Source organism: Rhamphochromis longiceps, linkage group LG17 (genome assembly GCF_057381845.1).
Source record: "Rhamphochromis longiceps isolate RC_006_pf linkage group LG17, R_longiceps_female_GT1.1, whole genome shotgun sequence".
NCBI classification, from domain to species: Eukaryota; Metazoa; Chordata; class Actinopteri; order Cichliformes; family Cichlidae; genus Rhamphochromis; species Rhamphochromis longiceps.
Genome location: NC_140573.1, coordinates 17,793,776 through 17,819,744, shown reverse-complemented (window position 1 = coordinate 17,819,744; position 25,969 = coordinate 17,793,776). Strand labels below are relative to the sequence as shown.

Below are 25,969 nucleotides of genomic sequence, written 5' to 3'. Positions count from 1 at the left end.
TGGGGCAGAAAATAAACTGCAATATTTCATCACTTAAAATGTTGCACTAAAACTGTTGTGCACACTACATTGAACAGGTTTAGCATTTACTAGAATGCATGCATGTTTTTTCCTTAAATGAATTACAATAATTCGCATGGAATGTACCTTACAAATCTATCATGTAGCATATTTTTTGGGGGGGTTGTTTTTACAACCACAAGTGTGTATTTTTTACTGAAATATTAAATGGGCTGTACCTTTGAGTAGACACTTTTCTACTCAGCTTGAGTACATTCCCACTACATGGACCGGCAGAAACACAAATTACATTCCCACCACAACCCTCATAGAAGCACTTTTTTGTAAGCCGTTTGCATTTCTTATAGGTTTTTAAACATAGAGAGACTACCTCAATAAAAAAAAAAAAAAAAAAATCCCAAAACAACCTCCCAACTCATTGATTATATTTACTTACTCAGAGCTCTTTCCAAGTACTTCTTGGAATACTTACTGTGTTTGTTTTGACCTTTTGGTCCATGCTTTGGTTTGATGTTTTTATGATGCCTATCTGCTGATGCTTTTGTTTACACTTGGCTAGACTTAGCCATACAGTGGGTTAAAAAACATATTTGAGCCCCTGGTCAATTTGTAACTTTCACACTTGCAAAAGAATGAACACTCTCTAATCTTTGTTCAGAATCAGAGAGGCTTTATTAATCCCAGAGGGAAATTGAGTCGTGATAGCAGCAAACATCAAGCACTCATATAAAATGAGTATAGAAACAGAGGTATTAATATAAATATGCATATAAATATTAAAGAACTTGCTACTATTGACACTTAGAATATCAGGCAATACTCCAGGAAAAAAACGTTACACAAAAGTTATAAAAAAATTTTGTATGAGTCATTGAATGAAGTAAGTATCCCAAAGCAAAACATGACGTACTACTCTCTAAATCCTTGCGGTTTCTTGACTGCAGCTTGGCAACTCAAAGTTTTAGCTCCCTCCACAGATAGAGGCTAGAGGTCTGGAGACTGGCTAGTTGCATAATGTTGGAAGACCCATCTGCAGTGTTCCGTCTGAGGAAAGGGGATACAGGACCTTGTCCACTGGCCCCTTAATGTGGTCAAGTCCTGTACCCTTAGGACAGAAACAACCCCAAGGCATGTTTCCAACTCCATGGGGATGGTGTTCTAGGGGTCATAGTCAGCAAGACTTCAATCCATTACATTGTAGTGTCTTACCAGAGGTGTTTTTTGGAGACTGAGGTCCCAGTTGCCTTCAGATCATTAAGAAGCTCCTCCCATGCAGTTTTGGGCTGATCCAATACCTGTCAAATGATCATCCTCACACCATGAGGCAACATATTGCACAAAGCTCCAGACTGAGGGCAATTGATGATAATCTTATGTTTCGTTCGTTTCCAAATAACCACATCAACAGCTTTCCCCTTCTCTTCAAACTTCTTGCTGATGGTCTTGTTTACCAAGTCTTCAGTCTTGTCCCTATCATCCTTTGGCAGCTCATTGGTCTTGCCCATTGTGGTGGCTGGGAATGATGGATTGATTGAAATAAAGAAAGAACAAAAGAAAGGAAGAAAGAAAGAAAGAAATCTGAGGGAGGCAGAATTCTGGTTGGGTTGTAGGGAATCCGCATGCATGCACTGCGGTAGCTGCCCAATACAACGGGACTCGCTTTTTTCCCGAGCTTCACTGTGCAGCAGAGAAGCTACAGGCTGCCATGACAGTCAAAAACCACGTTCCCACAAGTGGCTACACACATCACTGTGCCTGGCTCTGCACTGTATCTGGAGCTGGATGGTGCGAATGGAAGCTGCCATAGTTAATTCACCATGGAAATGTCCCTGGTGTACCCATCCGACAGCCACAGTGAAGCTGGCCCCTCAACTCTTCTGTCTGAGCACTGCAGATTGTGCATGTTTCAGCAGGACAAAACTGTATATGTTGTACCACATGCATATGTCTCTGGTCAATGAAAGTTTTAAGAAACAGAGTTTAAGTAGCTCAAGTTCATTTCTGCTGTAGATCCATTTGGAGGAGACCCCTTCAAAGAGACAGATCCATTCAAGGCTTCATCAGAAGACTTCTTCAAGAAAACCACAAAGATGGATCCCTTCTCCAGTCCAGACCCTTTCAGTAAAAGTGCCACTTTACCCTCCAAGGTACTTGTTGAGATTCAAAGGTGGATTTGTAATGTATATCTGGTTATCCCAAGAAGGGATCAGAATGTTTAGTTTGCTCCCTCTGTTTCTATTTTAGCGTTAGATCTCAGTTTTTACAATCGTCAATACAAACAACAGTCAATTTATATTAATTTATATTTTCATTTAGATTGAAGGTTTCCATAAGAACCTCGGAGATTTCTGGTTCAGTTGCACCCACTGTAGAGTTTACTCCAGCATTATAAACAAACAAAAAGACCAATAATAATTAATGCATTAATAAGTACATGGAAAACCCCCTCAATAAACATTGTAGTTAGAATACATTTTCAATTAACGTTGTATTCTTTTGTATATATTTCTCTCATTTCTGTTTTATGCAGCAACCTACTACCTTCACAAGCAGTGACCCATTTTCTTCAAGCCATCAAAAACCTAAAGGATCAGGTATGATTTAATACTTCCTCCTCAATAGCTTTGGACATCGTGTAGTTTTTGTAACCACAGAATAAAAGAACTTGTTATTCTCTGTGCTGTATAATATCCAAAAAGGACAGTTTTGGCCAGATACACCATTGTACAGCAGACCTAAGCTCTATTTTGAGTTTAGCTTGGAGTCAATTTTGGAATTTTTTTCAGTTTAGTGTTTGTTTTTGACACAAACATGTTTTAACAAACCTTTATGAATCCATTGGACCTGTTTCAGTAAACTGTGTGTTCTCTGCTGAGATATGAGTGTAGTCTATACAAACATGCTTGTTCTATGGGTCAAGTTGACTGTCACAGTGATTGAAGCAAATTGAGCCTCTCACCACACTTATTTACTTAGCTGAAGAGCACCATGTTAATTTGCCTATTAAAACCCAGGTTGTACAGAAGATGTGTCATGTTGCTTACCCAATGCTCTAAGTCCACTTAATAACTCAGATTTAATCCCACTGATCAATGGTACTCTCTGTACCATTCGCAGAGTTAGGGAATGGCTTCAATCACAGCATTGTAAGATGGTGACAGATGTACCCTTAGGCCCCCTCCTCGATTCAGAGATGGTCTTTCCCTTTTCACGCAAATTTCAGAATTCATCCTGCTTTTTCACATTATGAGTAAAGACTAGTGACTAATTCCACTTACAGTCTACCTATGATATGACTGCCTGGTTTTGTATGCCCTTCTATTCCTTCTCTATTACTTCTATCTTTCTATTTTATCAGAAAGTTGAAAGCTTTTCTGGTGCTGTGCAGACTTGAGTTTCTTTAGCGTTTACATTTTCAGATAAACCTTTTATATTCATATTTTTGAAAATTCCTGTTGATATGTACTATCAACAACATACTGACAACAAATCAGATTGATCTAGGAGGCAGGTGACTGGGAAACATATTTCTGTTAAACCCTTTTAATTAAACCTGAAAATCTAGACTGCAACACAGCATGATTTCTTCATTCTAAATCTATTCATCTTAACAAAGCAATTTAACCTGATGATGGCTTTGAAAAAAGGTTAAGGTAGTTAATGTAAACTGGGAATGTGGAGCATCAATAAAATTTTATAACAGTGTGAACGGTATCCTGGCAGATATAGAAAATCTGGAAATATGTGATCCCAGCCCTACCTAATACTTCCAGGTACATTGAGATTGTTGATATAAATTCAGTGTAACTGTGTCATTTTCAGACCTCTTTGGCACACTGGACCCGTTTGGCAGCAGTTCATTCAACAGCAGTAACACTTCTGTTGGATTTGCAGACTTCAGCCACATGTCGAAGTCCAGAGACCCTTTTGAAGGAAGGGCCACCTGGCTTCCAGACTACCAGAAGGTATGGGAGGTGAACCTGATCTTGAAAATAAACCCTCTACCAAATATATCCAGATCCCACTCATTACATGGGCTCTGAAAGAAAACATATTGACAAAATTAAATGGAAAAGTGGAGGACAAAAACAAGTGGCTGGTCAAAAAAAACCCAATACTGGTAGGAAGCTGACCAGTATCTGAAACTCACGTCCTTAGGAAATACGAAGAAAACTAACAAATACGTGTCACGAGGCCTGAGAAATGCATCTGGCCCTTCAGTTGACCCATTGCTGAAGCCTCATCAGCGTTGGTTCAAGCCTTTGCACAGTAATGTACAGTGGGGCAAAAAAGTATTTAGTCAGCCACCGATTGTGCAAGTTCCCCCACCTAAAATGATGACAGAGGTCAGTAATTTGCACCAGAGGTACACTTCAACTGTGAGAGACAGAATGTGAAAAAAAAATCCATGAATCCACATGGTAGGATTTGTAAAGAATTTATTCGTAAATCAGGGTGGAAAATAAGTATTTGGTCAATAACAAAAATACAACTCAATACTTTGTAACATAACCTTTGTTGGCAATAACAGAGGTCAAACGTTTACTATAGGTCTTTACCAGGTTTGCACACACAGTAGCTGGTATTTTGGCCCATTCCTCCATGCAGATCTTCTCGAGAGCAGTGATGTTTTGGGGCTGTCGCCGAGCAAAACGGACTTTCTATGGGGTTGAGGTCTGGGGACTGGCTAGGCCACTCCAGGACTTTCAAATGCTTCTTACGGAGCCACTCCTTTGTTGCCCGGGCGGTGTGTTTTGGATCGTTGTCATGTTGGAAGACCCAGCCTCGTTTCATCTTCAAAGTTCTCACTGATGGAAGGAGGTTTTGGCTCAAAATCTCACGATACATGGCCCCATTCATTCTGTCCTTAACACCGATCAGTCGTCCTGTCCCCTTGGCAGTAAAACAGCCCCATAGCATGATGTTTCCACCCCCATGCTTCACAGTAGGTATGGTGTTCTTGGGATGCAACTCAGTATTCTTCTTCCTCCAAACACGACGAGTTGAGTTTATACCAAAAAGTTCTACTTTGGTTTCATCTGACCACATGACATTCTCCCAGTCCTCTGCTGTATCATCCATGTGCTCTCTGGCAAACTTCAGACGGGCCTGGACATGCACTGGCTTCAGCAGCGGAACACGTCTGGCACTGCGGGATTTGATTCCCTGCCGTTGTAGTGTGTTACTGATGGTGACCTTTGTTACTTTGGTCCCAGCTCTCTGCAGGTCATTCACCAGGTCCCCCCGTGTGGTTCTGGGATCTTTGCTCACCGTTCTCATGATCATTTTGACCCCACGGGATGAGATCTTGCGTGGAGCCCCAGATCGAGGGAGATTATCAGTGGTCTTGTATGTCTTCCATTTTCTGATGATTGCTCCCACAGTTGATTTTTTCACACCAAGCTGCTTGCCTATTGTAGATTCACTCTTCCCAGTCTGGTGCAGGTCTACAATACTTTTCCTGGTGTCCTTCGAAAGCTCTTTGGTCTTGGCCATGGCGGAGTTTGGAGTCTGACTGTTTGAGGCTGTGGACAGGTGTCTTTTATACAGATGATGAGTTCAAACAGGTGCCATTCATACAGGTAACGAGTGGGGGACAGAAAAGCTTCTTACAGAGGACGTTACAGGTCTGTGAGAGCCAGAGATTTTCCTTGTTTGAGGTGACCAAATACTTATTTTCCACCATAATTTACGAATAAATTCTTTACAAATCCTACCATGTGAATTCATGGATTTTTTTTTTTCACATTCTGTCTCTCACAGTTGAAGTGTACCTCTGGTGCAAATTACTGACCTCTGTCATCATTTTAAGTGGGGGAACTTGCACAATCGGTGGCTGACTAAATACTTTTTTGCCCCACTGTATTTCACTTGCTGGGCCCACTTCCTCATTTTAGGTTTGACAGCGTTTTAGTAGGTATGCATGACATGAATTGAGCTGCGGTTTGGGGAAGGCATCGAAGGGGACTGGCGACGGCTCCCGGGCCTGGCAGATCCCCGTGTGCTAAATAGGAGTGAAGAAGTTAAAGAATTGAGAACAAGGAGGGAGGGTGGGGCACGTAAACGAGAATGAACAGCTTGCAGAACTGGGGGAACCTATATAGTTGACAACCAGAAGGAGCGTGTTTGGAGGCGTGGTCCCACTCCTGAAATTCCGATAGATAATCTCCAATTCTGGATGGTGTTCATGTGATGCTGTTGTTAATCATATTTAAGAAGTAAAGACTCAGAACTCTAATGGCCTGTATTTCTTTTTCAGCATGATGATTCTGTTTCAAAATGACACATTCCTTTTCTCAAATTTTTTCCAGCCAGTGTTTGTGGATGACCCATTCAGCAGGAAGAATGACATGCCGGCTCTGCCTCCAAAGAAAAGTGTTCCCCCCAGACCCAAACCACCCAGTGGTGAGTGTCACACTGTGTAGGCTTTTGAGGTGGCCTAGAAAGGTGCCAGAATTATACAAGAATACTGTTAATACTATTATTTGTAGGTGTTTGACCTGAACTGTTTTCGTTTGGTAAAGAACACCTGGGCAGAATTTGAATCTTTTAGTGAAGACTAACAAAAATGTCTGTGAGAATCTACTGTGGTGAGTGAGGCTGAACACCAAAAAGGAAGTGGGACTTTAGCTCCTATATCTCAAACCAGCATAAATTTGGGGTTTTACTAAGTGTGATTTCCGCATCACTGCCATGCCCGTAATTACAGCTCTCCATAACTTTACAAGCATTGTATTTTTAAAGCCACACTAAACACATTTTATCCATCCGTTTGTCTAGTTATCAACATCAGGCATGATTTCAAATCGTGCTTTCTTTCACACATAAAAAGACAGTGAAGAAATTACCTGGAATAAAAACAATCCTCCTTAAAATCAAAGATGACGTCTTTACAAAAAACAAGTACAATTTAGCCTACGGTTCCATATAACATTGCTTTTGAGAGGAAAATTTAAAGAAAAATATCGCTTTCAAATGAGAGACACAAGAAATTCAGTTTCCAATATGGATCAGGCAGTGACACTGATAAAGCCATTTAGAAAGAGTAGCTTAAACTATTAAAAATAAAATGAAATCTAATGAATTGTGTTTATATAATATGAAATGGTAACACAGTTTAATACAGAAACATCAGTTAGGGCTATTTATTATAAGGAATGGCAGATAGTAAATAAACAATACATGAAGCTAAAAAGATTTAAAAAAAAAAAAACAACCTCCAGTATTCATGAAAAAAATGCATTTATTGATTCATTTCTTATCTTTGACACCTTAATCTACTGTCTTGGGTTTTTGTGTAGATTTCATCCTTGCTTACAAATGCTGTGTTGTTTGTGTGCATGAACATGTGAAGGTGATGTCGTAAGAGACATGATGTGTGGTTTGGTTGGCCTGTTGTTTGCAGACACACCCTGACATACTTCCTCTCTCTTTCCTTGATGTGTTTATACGCGAGTATTTATGTGTGGGTGAGTTGTTCAGAGAAGGGCATTCTTTAGACTGCAAGCTGTGTGCAGTGGCAAAGCATCAAAACTCTTTTGCAATTTAAGAAGTTAACAATATTAATTAATATTATGAACTTCTTAAACAATATCTTTAAATATTTAATTAATGGTCTTTACGTTTTCTACCTTATCCTAAACCTAACCCGTCTTCACACCTGTTTATTCTCTGTTATTTTCATTGCTTAATGAAGTGTAAACTATATAACCGAGGGCAGATTTGTGTGAAATACGAAATACACGTGTTTACGTCACTTTGTCTTTTACTGTATTGTTTTTGGTTCATTAAATGCTGCATGTTGCATGTACAATCTTCTGGTAAACATTGAAATTAGATGTGAAAAGTGTAGCAAAATATTTTAAAACAGGGTGGAGCTCATAATTGTGGTTTCTCAAGTGTGTGTGTGCGTGTGCGTCCATGTATGCAGTTTATCGAAAGAGGAATAACTGATCGCCAGGCGTGCACTTTTGCTCAGTGTTTAGTGTGAAATGAACTCACCATTACCCAGATAACTGCTCAGGGGTTATCTGGGTAATGGGACTAAAGGTATATGTGTGTGTTGTGTGATGCATGTGGTTTAGCACCTCCACAGCAAGTTAACGAAGTCTTAATGTTCCCAGGATCCCCTGTCCACCCCAAGTTCCACTCCTTGCTGCTACTAGCATTTTTGTTTGTTTTTGTGGTTGCTCATGTGGTTTAGCATTACTGCGTTATTGAGACTGATTAACTGCCATTTTAAATGAAGATCGTGTTAAGTGTTGGATAGTTTAGTCCTCGTGGACAACAGTGCATTTTTTATTCTGGAAGTCAAAAGTTATACTGAATAGTCAGTGCAAGGATCCTAGTATGCAACGAATTTAAAGTTAAGAAAACAGATATATTTAGTCTGAATGATTTCTGTAGAAGTGAAACAACTAGTAAGTTAACATAATTAAATATGGAATAATTTCAATAAAAAGAATTGCTTTCTGTTTTCAAGTAAAAATGTGTGTGAGAATGTTTTTAATTACTCTCCCGGCATCATTATTATGATGTTTTACAGAGCTAAGTTAACAAGAAACTAATCATCCCTAGTCTTAAATGTATAGTTTAACAGCTTTGATTATGCATACTCTCTGAACATGGGCACTGGTCTGTTCATCTAGGTGGTAAATTGGGGAACCAGCATTGGGTAACATGGGTAGAAAGCAAACCAAGTGATTTACTAGGAAACCGTTGAAAATCGTTTTGTGGGTTATAGGTCACTACTTTTGGTTTTTGTCTACTGGGTGTGGTCCTTTGCTTGTGTTTTTTCCTATGACAGCTGTTTTCATGTGTTTCCGTTCTCTTGAGAATGTAGTACTGTTAACGGTTTGCACTGGGACCTGATTTGAATTGTATAGTGTGCTGTGTGTGGATGTGAAACTTGTGTGGCTTTCAAAGCTGGCAGGTAACTTTGAGGTGACACTGGAGGTTAAGCAGGTCATGAGAAGAACTATGTGAACCAGCTCTTAATACACACATGTTTCTTTTCCAACTATTTATTTATGAGTGACTTATGTATGTATGTATGTATGTATATATATGTATATATTGTACTATTCTTAGTTAGTGTATTGTCTGTCTTGTCTTAATGTTGGTTTAAAATGGAGCACTGTAACAAAAAATAATTTCCCCCAGGGATCAATAAAGTATTCTGATTCTGATTCTGAATATGCATGGTTTTATGAAAAGCACACAAAATCAGATCTTTTGTTGTCAGCATAGTTGTTTGTGATCTGACCTTGGCCATTTTTATGAGTCATGACATCTCTCAGGTTTCACTCAACCTGTATACCTAGTTAATTTATCTTTCACTTTGACATCTTTTTAATAGTCCTTAGGTAAATGCTTGTCTAAATGATACTTTCTTGTAGTTCTTCAAATTTTTATCGCATGACAAAGTTATATCAGTGCTATGATCCTGTTGCTTGTATCAGTTTTTCGTCAGCAAGCTTTTGTTGTGGTTTAAAATCAAAACTAAAACTTGATGTTGATGGTGAAATAACCTGGAAAGGAAAACTCTTCTCTTTATGATATTTACCTCCTTTATTCTTTTATGTCTTCAGGTAAGACCACACCAGTGAACATGACTGGTTCATCTGACTCTTCCAAACCCTGTGATCCTTTCAAACCGTTCAGTGGCGAGGTCATTGACCCTTTTCAGAGTAAAAAGGGCCTGGGAGACCCATTCAGCGGCAAAGACCCTTTTGTCTCATCCTCAGCATCAAGTAAACCCACTAAAGGCTCTACTTTGGGTTTTACAGACTTCAATTCTGTAAGTTGAGATGAGTGATACTGTTTAACTGTCAGTGTGCACAACAGGTGTCACAGCTCAGTGCAAAGAGCCACACTACCACAATTACAAGGTTTCATTTTACTGCAATGGAAGGATCCTGATGAAGACTGATGAGTGCCAAAAGTGCTGTTGAAGCACAAGACTTAGCAGAGTGTACAGTAATTTAGAATCCCAATGAGACAAAAACCCGTCATCCTTTGGGTGTGTATGGTTGTCACTGTGTCGTATGTTTCTCAGGACCATTTAAACAGCAGCTTTAAAGCAATTCAGCACAGCTGTTGTTCGTTCACCATATGAACAACACCCACATAGCCTTTCACCCCATGTTTCATTCTTCATATGGATGGACTTTATAGCTTTGATGACTGACAGTGTGTTAGGTGTACAAAAAAAGCTGGTAACAAAATTTAGAGCTGCTTATCAGGAGCTGTAAATGATGTTGACACTATGGACATTCAAAATGAAATAAAGAAATGAATTTCTCTTTCATGCAGAAATCTTCTCTCTATATGTATAACATATACATCTAAAGCAAATACATAAATAAACAAAGCCAGCATTATCCTCTTTCATCTGGCACTCTTATTATTATTCGTCAGATCTATTATTAACTATATTACTATAGTTACTTACATCTCACAGCTTTAAAAAAACATCCACAAGTTATACCTCCGTAAAAGTTATATCTATATGCCTTACAGGCTTAATGTAAGCATCAAAATGACCTTAGCATTGTCCTCTGTCATCCATTGTTATTCTTCGTATGACAGGAATTACAGTTCTCTCATAAATGCACAGACTCTTTAACCACCTCACAGCTCCCAAATTGTGGCTGAAAATCTTAAGAGCATGCTGTCTTTACACTGTTACCACATTCATATAGTACAGTATGCACACATATAAATTGCTGCCACTCATGGTGAAAATTTTTTCCCGAATATTGTAATTAATAGTTGTACCAACAGATAATAAAAGAAGTGTTCTTGCTGCTGAAAGTTAAAGCTGTGATAACACTATATAATATGAACTGTGACTAATGGTGAAGTTTCCCTGTAATTAAATAGAATTTAATAATATTTACTTACAAGTACTTAAAGGGAGGTACACTAGAATAAGAGGGTAAAAAGTCATGTTTTTAAATTAAACAATGGAATGATTAAACTATTAATATATATACTATAGATGGATGGATGGATGGATACCCATCTTATATATTTCACAATGCGCCCGATATTTCTTGCAACCTTCAGAAGCCAGTTCGTCTGATTGCTCTTTGGGCAGCCCGTTAGAATTTATTGTATTCTGACAATCAGACTGGTGGTAGCATTACATTTTGATTTGGTTGTGTGGCTCAGCAGGTCATTTGCTAATCAGAAGGTTGGTGGTGGTCCAGTCCACACCCCAGAGTGTCCTTGGGAAAGATATTGCATCCCAAGTTGCTCCTGATGCGTTCATCGGAGTATAAATGCTAGAAAGCAAGTCTCAGACAAACGTCTTTGTATGAATGTATGTGTGAATGAGATGTGTTGTATCAAGCACACTGTGGAGGCCAGGCTATCTGGTGCAGCACTCCATCATGCTCCTTCTTGGTCAAATAGACCTAAGACAGCCTGGAGGTGTGTTTTGGGTCATTGTCCTGTTGAAAAATAAATGACGGTCCAACTAAACGCAAACTGGTTGGGATGGCATGTTGCTGCAGGATGCTGTGGTAGCCATGCTGGTTCAATGTGGCTTCAGTTTTGAATAACCCCCAAGAGTGTCACCAGCAATTTACCAATTTTCCCGACTGACTGACCTTCAGTTCTTGAAGTAATTATGGACTCTTGTTTCTTTTTACTTAGCTGAATGGTTCTTGCCATAATATGTATTCGAACAGTGATCAAATAGGGCTGACAGCTGTGATGATTTTCTCCACTTTCCTCACCACTCCACTCGCAGTTCTCCAGCCTCTACACCACACAGAGATGCAGCTAGTCAAAATGCTTTCTATGGTACTACTGTAGAATGTAGTTAACATGGGTAGGGGTGGGTGAGCACTTCTTAACCTTTAAGAAAGCTAAGTTAGGGTAACTTATTCATTGTGAGCACACTGAATTCTGAGCTCCACTGGAATGACTGAACTTCTTACCCTCTCTCTCTAAGGGAGAGGCCAACAACCTTTCGGAAAAGATTATTTCTGCCGCATGTATCATCACTTATGACCACAGGTTAGAAAAGGGACATAGAGAGCTAAATTGAGAGTTTCACTTTCATCAGCTCTCTCTTCACCACGAAGAGCTGACCTTAACCCCGGTTCACAAAACACATGCAGACTTGGGCCAAACTCACAAACGCAAATATCCCTGAGATGATAAAGAGACTAACGAATGAACTTTCCCTTCCACTACTCCGCCATAGACCTTACCTGGAAGGTTGAGCATTGTGATCCCTTTGTAGTTGGAACACACCCTGCGCTTACCCTTCTGAAAAATTGGAACCACCACCCCAGTCTGCTAATCCAGAGTTACTGCCTCGGATCACCAAGCAGTGTTGTAGAGGCGTGTCATCAGGTCAACTGAACTTGTCCCATACCAAAGTTTTTCCTGCCCGGGTTGCAGCTGTCACCGGAGTTCCACATGCTATCCAAGCCCAATAGGACTCCTCCTTCAGCTTGATGGCTCCTTTCACCACCATGGAGGTGCAAAACATTGTCCATTTGGACTCAATGTCCCCAGCTTCTCTGGAATCCGGAAATTCTGCCGCAAGTGGTTGCTGAAGTTCTCCTCTTCAGCAACCTCCCATTGGTGTGGGAGTATGCAAGGGAATCAAGAAAACTAGAGGATTATAGAAACCAACTCCACTTTAACCTCACCAAATCAGCATGTCAAGTATAAGAAAAACAGTGACGTCAGCTTGAGAATACCCTTGTTAGTGTGAATGCTTGAAAAGCATTCACAGTATTGTTCTTCTAATCTTTATTCTATTTTATCTATTCCGGACGTTTTTTGTACTCTATCTCCTTCAAAACCGTTCAACTTAGAAAAACCATTCAAACACCGTTAGATTCCTATTCTTTTGGACATGACTGCTTCTATTTTTCTCATTTTTAACATTTATATTTTTAATTTTATTCAACTTTTTTCAACAAAAATTTCCCATGTATTTCAATGGGGAGACCCTTCAAATTCTCATTCAACTTCCTCCTCTTTAAACTGTATCTACTTCCACATACATTGACATAGAGCCACCATTCAAACTTTAAAACGAAGACAAGACATTCAACTATTCAACTTGTATTTATCTTTTCAATATCTATTATTCTTTTTCTTCAGTTCCAGTTTAAGTTTCATGATGTTTTTTCACCCGTTTCAGAGTTTATAATGGGTGTGTATGGGACGGAATGTTGGGGCTAGAGTGAGGCAGCTCAACTGCTAGAGTGAGAGGAGCAAAAAACTGCTGCTGTGTCCACAGCATTTGCTCTACAGGTATGATTTTACCCTCAAAACGTAGCCATCGCTGTCCTCTTTCATCCAATGTGTTTACTATTGTACTAGGTGTTATGGTTCTTTCATAAATGTCACCAATGCACAGCCTCCTCCCTCCAACTCTTCCATAGACTCTAATGTTAAAATGGCTCAGAAGGTTCGTTTGAAAATCAGAAGAGCATGGTGTCTTTCCACTGTCACCACGTCCATATAATAAACTCCACAGGCATGAAAACTGAGAATTTGGTAGACTAGACATTGCTGTCGCTCACGGTGAAAGAATTTTGTCAATACGACATGTACTTTTCATTTGGGAAGAATTTGTTTCGGCCTGACTTTTCTGTTCATTTTAAGCAGCAAAAGTGAGGCGCATGTCTGTGTCGTGTGTATGGAGCCATTGGGTGCAGTCACTATAGCAACCAGGCTCACACCTGCCTGCTTAACGAGCTCTCTCTCTCACTCTGCCAAGATTCATCTTAAACACTTCTCTTTCAACTGCTGCTGTGTCCACAGTGTTTGCTCTACAGCCATCATTTTACCCTCAAAACGTCGCCATCGTTGTTCTCTTTCCAACACCGTGTCTTTCAAAGCTCAGACTTTTAAACTTTTTAAACTGTGTGGATCCAAGCGGAGGGATCACATTTTAGTCATTCAGTGATTCAGAGAATATGACCTTTTAATATTCATTCAGATGTTTTCTGACTCTAAATGTTCTTTTCTCATTTCTTAGGGTTTTCTAATTTACAATTAAAACATTTTCAGCTTTTTTCCAACTTCTTCTGTGTAACCTTCAGCTTTTAGCAGTTCAGCACTTTTGTTTTCAGGTTAAATTCGGATTTTTTTTTTTTTATCTCATTCAAAATTTTTAACTCAAAATTCAGCAATTAATTCATTTCAGTGCATACATTCAGATTCAAGCATTCACACTGCAGTTTCTTCAGAAAATGCACTTTCTAGTTTTACATTGATGTTATACTTCTTCTGTTAATTGTATCTTGTAAAGCCAGGCTTATTGTGGTCTGAGTCCAGAAGAGTCTAGACACAAGACTTGCTAAATCCCAAAATATTTGCGGTTTTTCAAAACTGAGTTTTTCCTTATAAACCTTTGTTTGCCACTGTTGGAAGCCATCAAAGGAATCCTTAATAGCCCTCATTTTTGTTGGAAAAGATCTAAATTCTAATTAAAAGAACTAAAGTGTAATTACAGAACAGCTATTTATGTCTGTATCTAAGTATCTCAAAAGCCCACTTTAACTGTACCAAATAATCAAAGCCTTTAAATTTACCCCACCCTCTGCCATGGCACTATATAAACTGGCTTTAGAAATTACAGTTTGGTATTGACACTGTAAGGCTTGCAGAACTGCACTGCAGAGAGTCTAAATTTCATGTTGTGCAGGAAAGGGTGTCAGCACTTTGTGTGGTTTTTTGTTTTGGCAGGAAGAATATCATAGGTGTTTTCAGGGTTTACCAAGACCTTCACAGAGGCAAATGGGTTATATCAGTTGTGGTAGATCTGTTTTTATCACGAGTGTTACTCTGAATTAATTGAGTCACTGAGACTAGAACAACAAACACAAACCTGTTGTGATCTTGGAACGGGTTACCAATCCATGGCGAGGAATGAGACAAACGTTCACATGCTTGGATCCATTTTTAAATCCCCAGATAACCTAACACCTTTTATTCTATTTTAAGCCTGGAATAACTTTTCTGTCAGATTGGTTGACAACTCAGTTCAAATTTTCTGTTGGAATTATCTATTGAACACGAGACACCACAGTATCACTACTCAACTATCAGCTCTTGAGTCTGTCTGCCCTGCACACTCTTGATGTTTGCTGCTATGTTACCGCCTTTGTTAAACTACTTTGATAAGTGTTTTATATTAACTGCTTATTCTTGTAATGCATGTCTTTGTCTTCCGTTACTGTTTTAGGTTTTCTCATTATTCTCATGCATCTACTTCCATGTCTATCTTCAACCTGACACTGCAGCTAAGAACAGTGTCTCATGATCTGTCAATGCAACCTAACCTACATTCACATCTTTACTCGTTAAATTGTAGATTAATACTTCGCTTTACTTAAGACATATGTCTCCTGAAAAACATCACAGTTCATATAAAATTTGTAAAGTATTTGGTGTTTGGCCATCCAGACATTATTTGAACCATGATGTACCATTATAAATTTGAATGGTTCTTGGATCTAATATTGGTATAACTACTATACTAAATCTACTACAGACAACACTTTTATTCCAGCCCTCTGGTAAGGGGACCTTTACATGAAGGTATGTTAGCTTTAGACTGTTCTACTTGATTTACAACATTTATTTCCACTTTTCCAAAATCAGGCAACTGCAGCACCAACACAAGGACCTGTACTTCCTTCTTAAATTAAAAATAGTTTTTTAAAAAGTCATCTACTAAAGGCATAGCACACTTTGCTTTTAGTAGATGACTGTTACATCTGCCAAAACTCATCATTTACATGGTGTTTAAAATACTCAGATACAGATTTGTCATCTACTTTCTCTCACTCTCTGCATGTCACATCTTTTCTTGTAGAGGTCTTGTTAAGCTTTGCTTAGATCTTTGTGTTACACATTCCTGCTTGAAGGGATTCACTGGCATTCTGTTTCTTCACAGTCCATCTGTCTTAGTTTTTTACTTTAGCTTCAATACCTTTTATCAGTTTAAGAATTACTGATTTTATATGATTTTTTATAAACTGTCTAGTATTCGAATGCTAGTAGAATCACTTGATCTAAAAATAAATTACTAACAAATCGCTAAAAATAGTTTTTCAAAATGGACTGCACAGAAACTTGGCCAGTATCCATTTACATTGTCTGTTTGCTGTTGTGTGGTGTAACCAGCTTAGTGTTTTTGGTTATTAACTTCTCTGTTCTATAATCCAACTCTCTAACAGGACCTGACAAAGTCAAGGTAAGAAGCACTATTACATTCACATAAAATGATCATTTGGGAAGTGTTATTGAAAATGTTGTTGAATATTTGTTGAAGAGTAAGACAAGGATTTCAGATGTACAGTAATAGCAAGAGCTTTAGTTGCTAAACTAAAATACAGAAACTGTTTTTAATTTATTATATGAAAAGTGCTGTATACATATAACAAAGGGCAGAGAGTCGCTACTTTTAAAGGTTATTGTAGACCCTGCAAGCAGATTTTTAAAATGGTATCACTAGGTAAAGGTTTGGACACATATGCTAGTTTGTATTCCTTTGTCACCTATTTACACACTCGCCTGAAACTTCTCACATATGCATTTTCTTCAATCTGCATGTCAAAATGTTTTACACCATCTCAACTGGGTTTATTCTTGATATCAGATCATCTGATGGTCAAACATTCAAGGCTAATCAACTTTATTTTGACTAGACAAGACTACAATGAAAATTCTCTCATCTGGAATCATCAAATCAAAGTTGAGATTTTTACTCCTCTAAAGTTCCACTTATTTCTTCTTCTCCTTCTTGATTTATTTCACTATTGTTTCTTTACTGTAGTTTAACCAGAAAGACCAAATTTGCACATTTTGCTTTCAATACTTGATGTTAAGATGTACCTCTGTAAAATCTTAGTTTGTGAAAATGGTAACTGAGAAGCTTCTCCTCAGCAGAAAATGGTTTTAATCTTAAGTGGTTGGAGTGGTTCAGATGTTCCTCCATCCAAATGTTTGCATCGTTCTGCATCCAAGTGCTAATACATGTCAGTTCTACTAAACCAGGGGTCGGCAACCTGCGGCTCCGGAGCCGCATGCGGCTCTTTAGTCCTTATAGTGCGACTCCGTGTGGTTTGGGAAAATAAATTAGAAGTATTTAGCTGAAGTGTATTTTATTTATGTTCTTTTTTAACTTGTAGTTCTAAATTGGAAGATTATTGTGATTTTGAAATATAAAAATACAATTATATTCTATTATTTTTTCATCACTCAAAATAAGCGTCACACTCGCGGAAGCCGGTGTACCCGCCGAAACGCCGTGCATTTATCGAGACTTTCAACCCCAGGTAGACCAATTATGGATCTTCGGATCCACATTATGTCAACAGCTGTTCTCCACTGTGAACAATGTTAAAGACAAACACCGCTGACGCCTCACAGATGACAGCTTACAGTCCTGCGTAAAGATGAAAGTGACTTCGTACAGCCCTGATTTGCAGACGCTGTGCGCAGAGGTTCAGGAGCAGAAGTTCCATTGTAAACATATCACGGCAGACCCGACGCTGTTTCCATGAACATGCTTTTCAGCATCTCTTTATTGACCACTTTTCACACACGGTTGCTGTACGCATACAGCCGGCTGTAGCTTTTCAGTTCACAGCCCGACACACACCAACACAACAGCATAGATAGCACAGACGTTAAGGCGGCGAGGCGTGATTGCGGGTGCCGCTCAGGTGCGTCCGCCTCCCCTGCAGCGGCGCTGCAGACCACGCCCCGCCACACACATTAACCAGGTAAAATACATATTTAGGCAGAATTTTGCAAATATCTATTTTTCATCTTTTAGCAGCATAGTGCTTTTTTTCCAATTACTTTTTAAAAGTCAGGTCAAGGCTCCAAAAGCCCAAAGGCAATATGAGGGTGGCGGCTCAAAGCAGTTTTTGTTTGCTGGATCATTTTAGTTCAGCTGGGCGTCTTTCCTTTTGTTATATTTCTTTAAGAGTTCAAAATGTGTTAATTACATAAATAAAATGTAATTTTCTCTGTAGCACTTCAAGGATTTCATAAGCAACACACCTTAGTTGTTCACACAAAGCATAAAGGTAAAAAACAATATATACAGTGTTATCTTCATTTTAGATGTCAAAAAGTATTTGCGGCTCCCAGTGTTTTCGTTTGCGTGGAAACCGGCTCCAAATGGCTCTTTGGGTGTGAAAGGTTGCTGACCCCTGTACTAAACCAACCGAATGTGCAATATCCAATCAGTATCCATCAGTATCCTGTTTTCAATCTGACAGTGGTTCTAAATTACCTCTAATTTTTGATATGTTTGATAATTGACTTTGTTACTGTTCAAGTTGGAAACTCTTCAAACTTAAACACTGGACACATGTCTAAGTATGTGGATGGACAAATCTGTGTTCTTTTGGCCACAGCTTACGTCTTCTCTGATCTTGTTATGTGGAAAAGGAATTGTTTCAAAAACAAGGACTTATTGTGCAAAAGTCTTGAGCCGTGCCTCATTTCTATATCTTTTGCTTTCAAGGACCAACACTTTTTAAAGTGGTCTTGAGCAAGTTATTGGGTTACTCAGCCCCTCTTGAATGTCTTTCAAAGTTTTTCTTTGGACATTTGCTGCTTTTTTACTCATTTCCAATTTTTATTAGCAGCCTATCAGACAACACAGTTTGACAGAAATAAATTATCTTTTTGACTCCAACAAAATGCTATTAGTGGAAAATTTGGCATATCTTCACATTGTGCGCAGAGAATTTGAGGAGACTAGACAAACAGACAACTATATAAGAAGTGGCAGGCCTATACACTGTCTACGGCAGATGAATAGTATCTGAAAATCAAGTCCTTAAAAAATTGGAAAAAAACACAGGACCCGATGGCTACATCTGGCTCTTCAGTTCATCCATTCACTGAAGCCTCATCAAAAATCTTCTCAGTGAAGGGGGCCTGTCTAGGAGCCCTTGAGGAGAACAGGGATAAAAGCATGATGTATGATAAATTGCACAAGAAATGGACTGAAAATCAGTGGCAACGGTGTGTGATGGACTGATTAATCTAGATCTGAAATTTTTAGTCAAGTGGTTGCCAGTATGGGAGAAGGCGCTGTGAGCTTCTACAGCTATCTGCAAAACCACCAGATTTTGATCCACAATGAAATGCCATCTGGAAAGCAACTGATTGGCGACAGCTAGTTTTTTTTCGCCATGACAATTAACACACACACTGTCCCACACACAAAACAATCAATGCTGTCAGCCACTTATTGGCCTCCCCAGAGTCTGGAGCAGTTTGGCATCCACATTTCAGAGCTTTGAGAGCTTTGAAAGCTTTAAGAACTATTCTTTAAGACTACTTGAAGAAATGACAAGAAAGGTGCCTAAGAGAGTTCAGACTGTATCGAAGAATAAAGGTGTTCATACCAAATATTAACTTTCAAGCTGGTTAGAACTGCACAAACTGTTTTTGACTTATATACTGTAGTAAGTTTCCACATTTCAATAAATCTCTTCATCTGTTTTCCATTTTGTTTGCAGAATATAAAGAAATGAAAGACTGCACAGGACTTTTGCACAATACTGCAAATCTCAACGCTCTCTCTCGCACTCTCTCTATCTTTCTCTTTGCAGTTTGGAAACGAGGCTCAGCAATTAGAATGGGCTAAACGTGAAAGCGAGCGTGCAGAACGTGAGCGGCTGAAGAGACTCAGACAGCAGGAACAGGAGGACCTGGAACTGGCCATTGCCCTCAGTAAAGCAGAGATGTCCAATGCATGACCTGGAGGTCCCACTACATGTGAATACTTGTATAGCCATAGTGAGGCTAACCTGCAGACAAAGGTGACGGACTGAAATATTAAGACATGAAACACATCACTGAACTAATTACTGCACACACTCACACAGAACTCCACACTCAGTGACTTTATTGGATTGGAAGAGAACAAGAAACTTTCAGACGAGTTTGGATGATGGCCCTGCAAACAGAAAAAAACAATAAAACAGAATCGTGGGTTGCAAAACATCATTGAAAAACGGGTGCTGACATGAAGAAAAGGGGAACTGAAATATAAAGACGTGGAAAGAAAGCTGCTTGGTAGAAAGAGTGTACAGGCCCCATAGTAGCTACACGGTAATGTTGTTTTACCGATTAGGGAGACTAGCTAATCGCTGCACGACAGTTTGTATCACTTCATGTTTCTTTGTTTTGTTTTTTAAGCTACACTCTCCATATGGAAACAAACCTTGCTGTCATTAATAGAAGAGCAGATGACCTTTTCTTTTGTTGTAACAATCAGCAGCAAAGAAATTGCCCCTGTACTTCTCAGAAGGGACTTGTAAATTGGTTGTATCATTTAGTTAATAGAATTACATGATGTAGTAAGTATGTCAGTTAATATTCAGTGCTAATGCATAGAATGAGGTTTAAATTCCCATTTGGTATAGAGAGGCTTATAGAAAGGACTGGATTCATTCAGTAATAGTCATTAGGGGAGGGTTTAAAAAATTGATTTCCCCGATTCAAATCGATTTTTGTTTGAATAAAGCGATATTGAGTCATTAAATCCTGATTCGATTTTTAATTATTTTTAAGTATTTTGTCAGAAACAACAAAATCTCAGCTTAAAGCTCACAAAATGACTTCAACGACCACAAAACAGCAAATGAGAGCAGTTGAACGGATTCCGCGAAAAGACGTAAACACAAATCGCGGATCGTTCGCCCGAAGATCTGCGCACAGACACGCCGTCAGCTGCTGAAAGCAAACAGATTCTGAAGTCGCAGGTTTTGCCACTTTCCGACCAAAATTCACTGATAGGCAGCAAAAAAAAGATCAAAACTACGCTTCACGTGTGAAACACATCGTCGTGAATTCCCTCTTACTTTACAGTTTTGCTTCCACTGCGATAAAAATCACACTTCCTGCACGGCTCTCTCTCTCACTCTATTTCAAGAACAGTTTCCAATCTGAAATCTGTTTTCTGCATTATGTACAGTTTTATGTACAGCGCTGTTTTTTTTTCTCTGTAACTTTGCTCTGCTTCACTTCAGCAGCGTCAGGTAATGTTTATATGCAGATTCATGGTTTTCTTCCATTTTTGTTCAACTGCAGAATATTTTTAAGGCGGTTGTCTGCTTTAAAAAGCCAGACCAGGAAAATCTCCTTCATGCTTTTCTGTGTTTTATCCTCAGTTACTTTGACACAAAGGCATCTGCTGTGATGCTCACACCTTTGATGAAGTGTCAGCTTTTTATACACAGATATACAAATGTGGACATGTATTAATGAATGATCAGAACTATAATATTTCTGACTGTCTGAGTCGAAACTGAATCGAATTGAATCGGGGATCGAATCTGGACCTTCTGAGTCAATCAATTATAGAAATGAGTGACAATAACCAGCCCTAATACTCATTAAATATTCTTTTAAGGCCAGACACTTACACTAACAAAGACTGAGATAAGAAGTGAAAAGATCGATATTAACAGTATTTTTAAACTGTATTTAACCACTTTGTTTCAAGCTAGACTAAAGTCAGTGCTTCATTTTTTCTCATGACTCCAGGTGAGCTTATATCTCCAAATATCAGGATTTAGAGATTAAACACTTTAACCAGATAAAGATTCAGGCAATCTGGGATACCAAGAGCCTTATTATCCAATGGTTCCACTGTATAACAATTTTAACAGTAATGTTAAAATTGTCATGAAATATTCCTTCTGTGTACTACTGAAATTCAAAAGGCCTCAAGGAACCACAGACAATATTATCTTTTCAGGTGTGTGCTGTAGTCCCTGAGTTTAAATGGCTTCTCTTGTGAATTTGTCTTTCAGTCCCCAGTTTAAATGTGACATAATGTGAAAACCCACTTTACTTTGTGTTGTGCTTATTTATCATGAAGAAATAAATAATACAGAGCGGGGTGAAGAGACTCAGAGTAGGGTTGTTTTTCTTTGGTACTCTTCTGCCTTGAGTCTGTAGCTTATATGTTTCTCTTTTTCAGTATTACGTTTGCCACCCATCACAGACGCTCCCTTCCTCTGGCTCATCATTTCAGTTTTAAAAAATGAAGACATAAAAGTAACAGAAGCTGAGGGAAGCAGCGTGCATTACATTGGTTTCCTCTAATGTGATAACTACCTAATGAATGAAAATAACTATGTCAGTAGTAGATACAAACAACTCAAGATGGAAAAAATTCAAGTATCTCTGACTGGATGGCGATAAACATGTCTTTAGGAATGGAGTGATTACACTTTGAAATGAGCACAGCCTCTTTGGAGTGAGAGTAACGTACTGTAAAAATATGTTTTCCGTTATCATGAGTGAGGTCATCGTGTAGAGTCCTCTGCACTGACCTGTAGAGCTTTCTTGCCGTCTCTGCGGTGTATATAGACAGAGCCTATGCCTCTTCTTGACAACTGTACTCTGATCACAATGATGTGATATCATACCACATCCAGCAAATGAAATAAAAGATGAGGGAATTCATTTTTCATATTTCAACTAGTCTGTTTTTTATTGATTCTTTTGTAGAAACTGATGGTTTTAGCACTGTTTTTAGTTGGTGACTACAGAACAGCAAACACAAGTTGCAGATAGATTTCTGACTGGCAGGAAACTGGATGTTGAAGAGTGCTAATTCTTATGTGACATAGTTTGATGCTCCATAACAACTCACTTTGTTTATTTTAGGAGTTGTCTCTTTACTTGAACTATGAACCAATGCTTAAGGGAGACAGAAATACGTTGTTTCTAGAGTTTTGTTTTGTTTTTTATTTGGATTTTGTTCTTTTGCTGTCCCATAAAAGCAGATTTCATTGAACTTAACTTCTGAGCTGTTAGTGCAAAGCAAAGCTTACTGATGTGATCTTTATACTGTAACATTGCACTGGATGCAATCTGATGGAACCTAAAAATGTTTCAGTCATTCTGAAATCACTTCAGATTTGTTGCAATTTAATGAAAATATAAACTCCTTCTAATAACAGAAAACACTGGCGTACATTCTGCTTAACTTGAAGTTTAATACATAAAAAAAATGTACTGAAATGTTCAGGTTGCGTCAGATTTCAGTCCAAAACTGTGATGGGATGGTCCCAAATACGAGCTGGAGGCGTGTAAAGGCTCTGAACTGAGTGATATGACAGAATGACCTCCAATAAGTGTTACACTTGCTTTTCCACTCATCACGTTGAAAAAGAAAATGCTGGTACTAATGTGGTTACTTTCATGATGCAACATTGCATATTTGTTTGTCTTTTTCTTCCCAGATGTCAGACATATTGAAACTGCTTTCCAGAGGGTCAGCATTATATAAATCCTTGTAATGTGAATTCACCAAAATAGGAGTGAAAAGTGAAGTTAAGGTTGATAATGCACCCCTGATTCTGCGAGTAAGAAGTGTAAACTGCCTCTCTCAGCTTTTCTTTGTTATGTTCACACATCAAGAGTGTTTCTTTTACTATAGCTGTTACTGAGCGGTGTCCTTAGTATGTGATAAACCTGCTTTCATCTACTTCTCAGTCATAAAACACACGTTGGCTTTTAAGTCTCTGCCATGAACAGAAGCCCCCTCGTGTCCGTCCGTTTTCTCAGTTTAAATAAAACTGTACATGAGCTTCTACGCGCCAGCAGGTCGTCAGCTACACACTTGTTCTCACTGCATTATAAAACGTTACAGTTAACTTAATTGCTATCGAGTAAAAAGCTTATAGTGTGGTATACTAGAAGTTGAATAAAAAGCTATGTGTATTATCTAAAAGGTGCAGTATGTTCAATACCTTACTGCAGAATTGTTTGCCCCTGTTTTTCACAGTGGCTAGTGGTGTTACTTTTGTTTGTTAACCAGATTTCTTTCATTCTTACAGGACATTGACATCAGATCAAACATGTATTCCAATAGCAGTCACCTAACAACTCATCTATACTAGCTTGAGAAGCAATGTGATCTAAGCTTCTTGCTTGGGGCATCTCTAAACTTGTCACTGCTGATTGTGACATAATAGTCTAACTGCTTCGTTAAGGTGATATCATAGCAAGAATGTTCATGTTTCAAGTCTCCTTCGAGCTGGCCCCTCACAGGTGGAGTTTGACTTTTCGGCTTCCTGCCACAGTTCAAAGACATGGTTGGTTTGACTTCTACATAGGCTGTGATACCACTGAGGTCACAATGTGGGAGATTTGCATGTGGTACTGAGCCTGAAAGAAGTCTGTATAGATACAGCTAGAGGACTGAAGCTTTTGCTATTCTTCTTGTAACTATGTGGAACCCACACTGGCTTAAGTGCTATAGAAGTTTATTTTTCCCAGAACTAAAGAGAGTGTCCTTTGACTGAGTGTGTATGTGGATGGCTCAGCTGAATTTTGAAAGCAAAACGTGGACTCGTTCTGTATATTATAGGGCAGAGAGGTGCGTTATCTTTATAGCACAGCTGACATTCTGTGGCGGTGTATATACTTCAACAAGCTAGGATGTGATATTTTCACACAGTATAACTAGCAGCATGTAGGAAACAGAGGGACCTGTGATTATGCCAACGCACTCCTTGAGAAGTAGGGTTGGACAGCAGTTCTATGGGTTTGATTCTGACGTTCTGCACCAGTGCTGAAAACAATTGAAATTAGAGTATGTGGTGAGATGGAACAACATGCATATTATCATTAGCACCAAGAACTAGCAGCACTCAATACTCGGTCCTTCTGTAAAAGACCGCCTATGATATGTGTCTGCAATCACCCCGTCTGCTGTGTACTGCTGTTAACAGACTGGTACCATTGTTCATACTGTATTTGTCATTAGATACCTCCATTGTGCAATAGATATGTTTCTTTTATTGTTGTTTTATGTATAGTCTGAAAGAAGTCTAATTTTTTATATGTTGTGTATGTTTTTAATATAATTATTTATGTATCCACAGCCAGCCACTCTTCTGACCTGATTTTCTTCCAAGCATCAAAAGCCTTTTATTGCAAATCCTTTTTTTTTATTTTGAGGAAAAACAAGTAAACACAATGTTAATTACTAAATGTTATTAAAATATCAACAGTGTTAGCAGTTAAGAAATATCAGCTTATGATTGATGATAAGTGTCAAAATTACAGCTTAACAGTTTCTTTGTTTTAATGTTCATTTTATCAGAATGGTTCATGTTTTCTTGTAGTGTGAAACCACTGAATTCTGTCTTTGCTGGAATGCTGATGCTTAATATTAAGCAGGCAAAATGAATTCATTGTGTCATTCGTCATTTCTTTGATTTCTTTTCTAACTCTTGTTGTTGTTGCTCTCTCTGCTATCGACAAATTATTCAGCGCTGTTTTTATAAAAATGCATACAGTGCGTGTACGGTCTCTGTAGTATCATGTCTGGTATATGTGTCCTAACAGCATAAACAAACGAACCAGTGAATTATAGAGGAAAACATTTGGAACAACGGGTAGAGAACAGAGGTTTACCTAGAAAAGTGAGGATCTCTATGGTCTCTATATGGTCTGTACTGTTTACTAGAATAAACATTTCCATTAATGAATGCATGTTTGACTTGTCAACAGTTTTGTATGACTATTTGTAAAGCTTAATATAATATTACACGTTTAGAAATCTTAAATTCTTAATTACATATTTAGGGAAAAAGTGCCAAATGTAATTTATTAAATCCCTAAATCGCAATTCCATTAAGAAATAAAGTGATTTTAATCATTTTAGAAGCTATTAGAACTTAAAATCCATCCTTCAGCATTTTCAAAGTAATTTTTTTTATCCCAAACAATCTTTTCCAAACCAGACATCTGTAGCTGTATTCACAGTGCTTCACTTCTTCCACATTTTGTCAGCCTGATTCAAAAATTGAGTCATTTTTCACCTGAAAAGCCTACACACAATCACCATAGCAACCGTGATGAAAGTTTACAATTCTCCATTTCAGCTAAACTCGTTGTTTTGAATGTCATG

General features: G+C 38.5%; 1 protein-coding gene across 7 annotated transcripts in view; it reads left to right on the top strand.

Annotated features, from left to right (window-relative positions):
* eps15l1a (epidermal growth factor receptor pathway substrate 15-like 1a) overlaps window positions 1–25,551 on the top strand; it is a 56,672-nt gene extending 31,121 nt beyond the window's left edge. For 4 of the 7 annotated variants that reach the window (XM_085386031.1, XM_085386028.1, XM_085386030.1 and 1 more), the window contains 6 exons: window positions 2,032–2,168; window positions 2,552–2,615; window positions 3,844–3,986; window positions 6,333–6,426; window positions 9,612–9,820; window positions 19,644–25,551. In XM_085386031.1, coding sequence (XP_085242157.1) covers window positions 2,032–2,168; window positions 2,552–2,615; window positions 3,844–3,986; window positions 6,333–6,426; window positions 9,612–9,820; window positions 19,644–19,790 — 794 coding nt within the window. In that variant the 3' untranslated portion in view covers window positions 19,791–25,551. Of the gene's footprint in view, window positions 1–2,031; window positions 2,169–2,551; window positions 2,616–3,843; window positions 3,987–6,332; window positions 6,427–9,611; window positions 9,830–16,241; window positions 16,259–19,643 lie in introns of those variants that run through there. The other 3 variants (XM_085386029.1, XM_085386032.1, XM_085386033.1) reach the window with 3 other exon arrangements.
* Window positions 25,552–25,969: the final 418 nt, after the last annotated feature.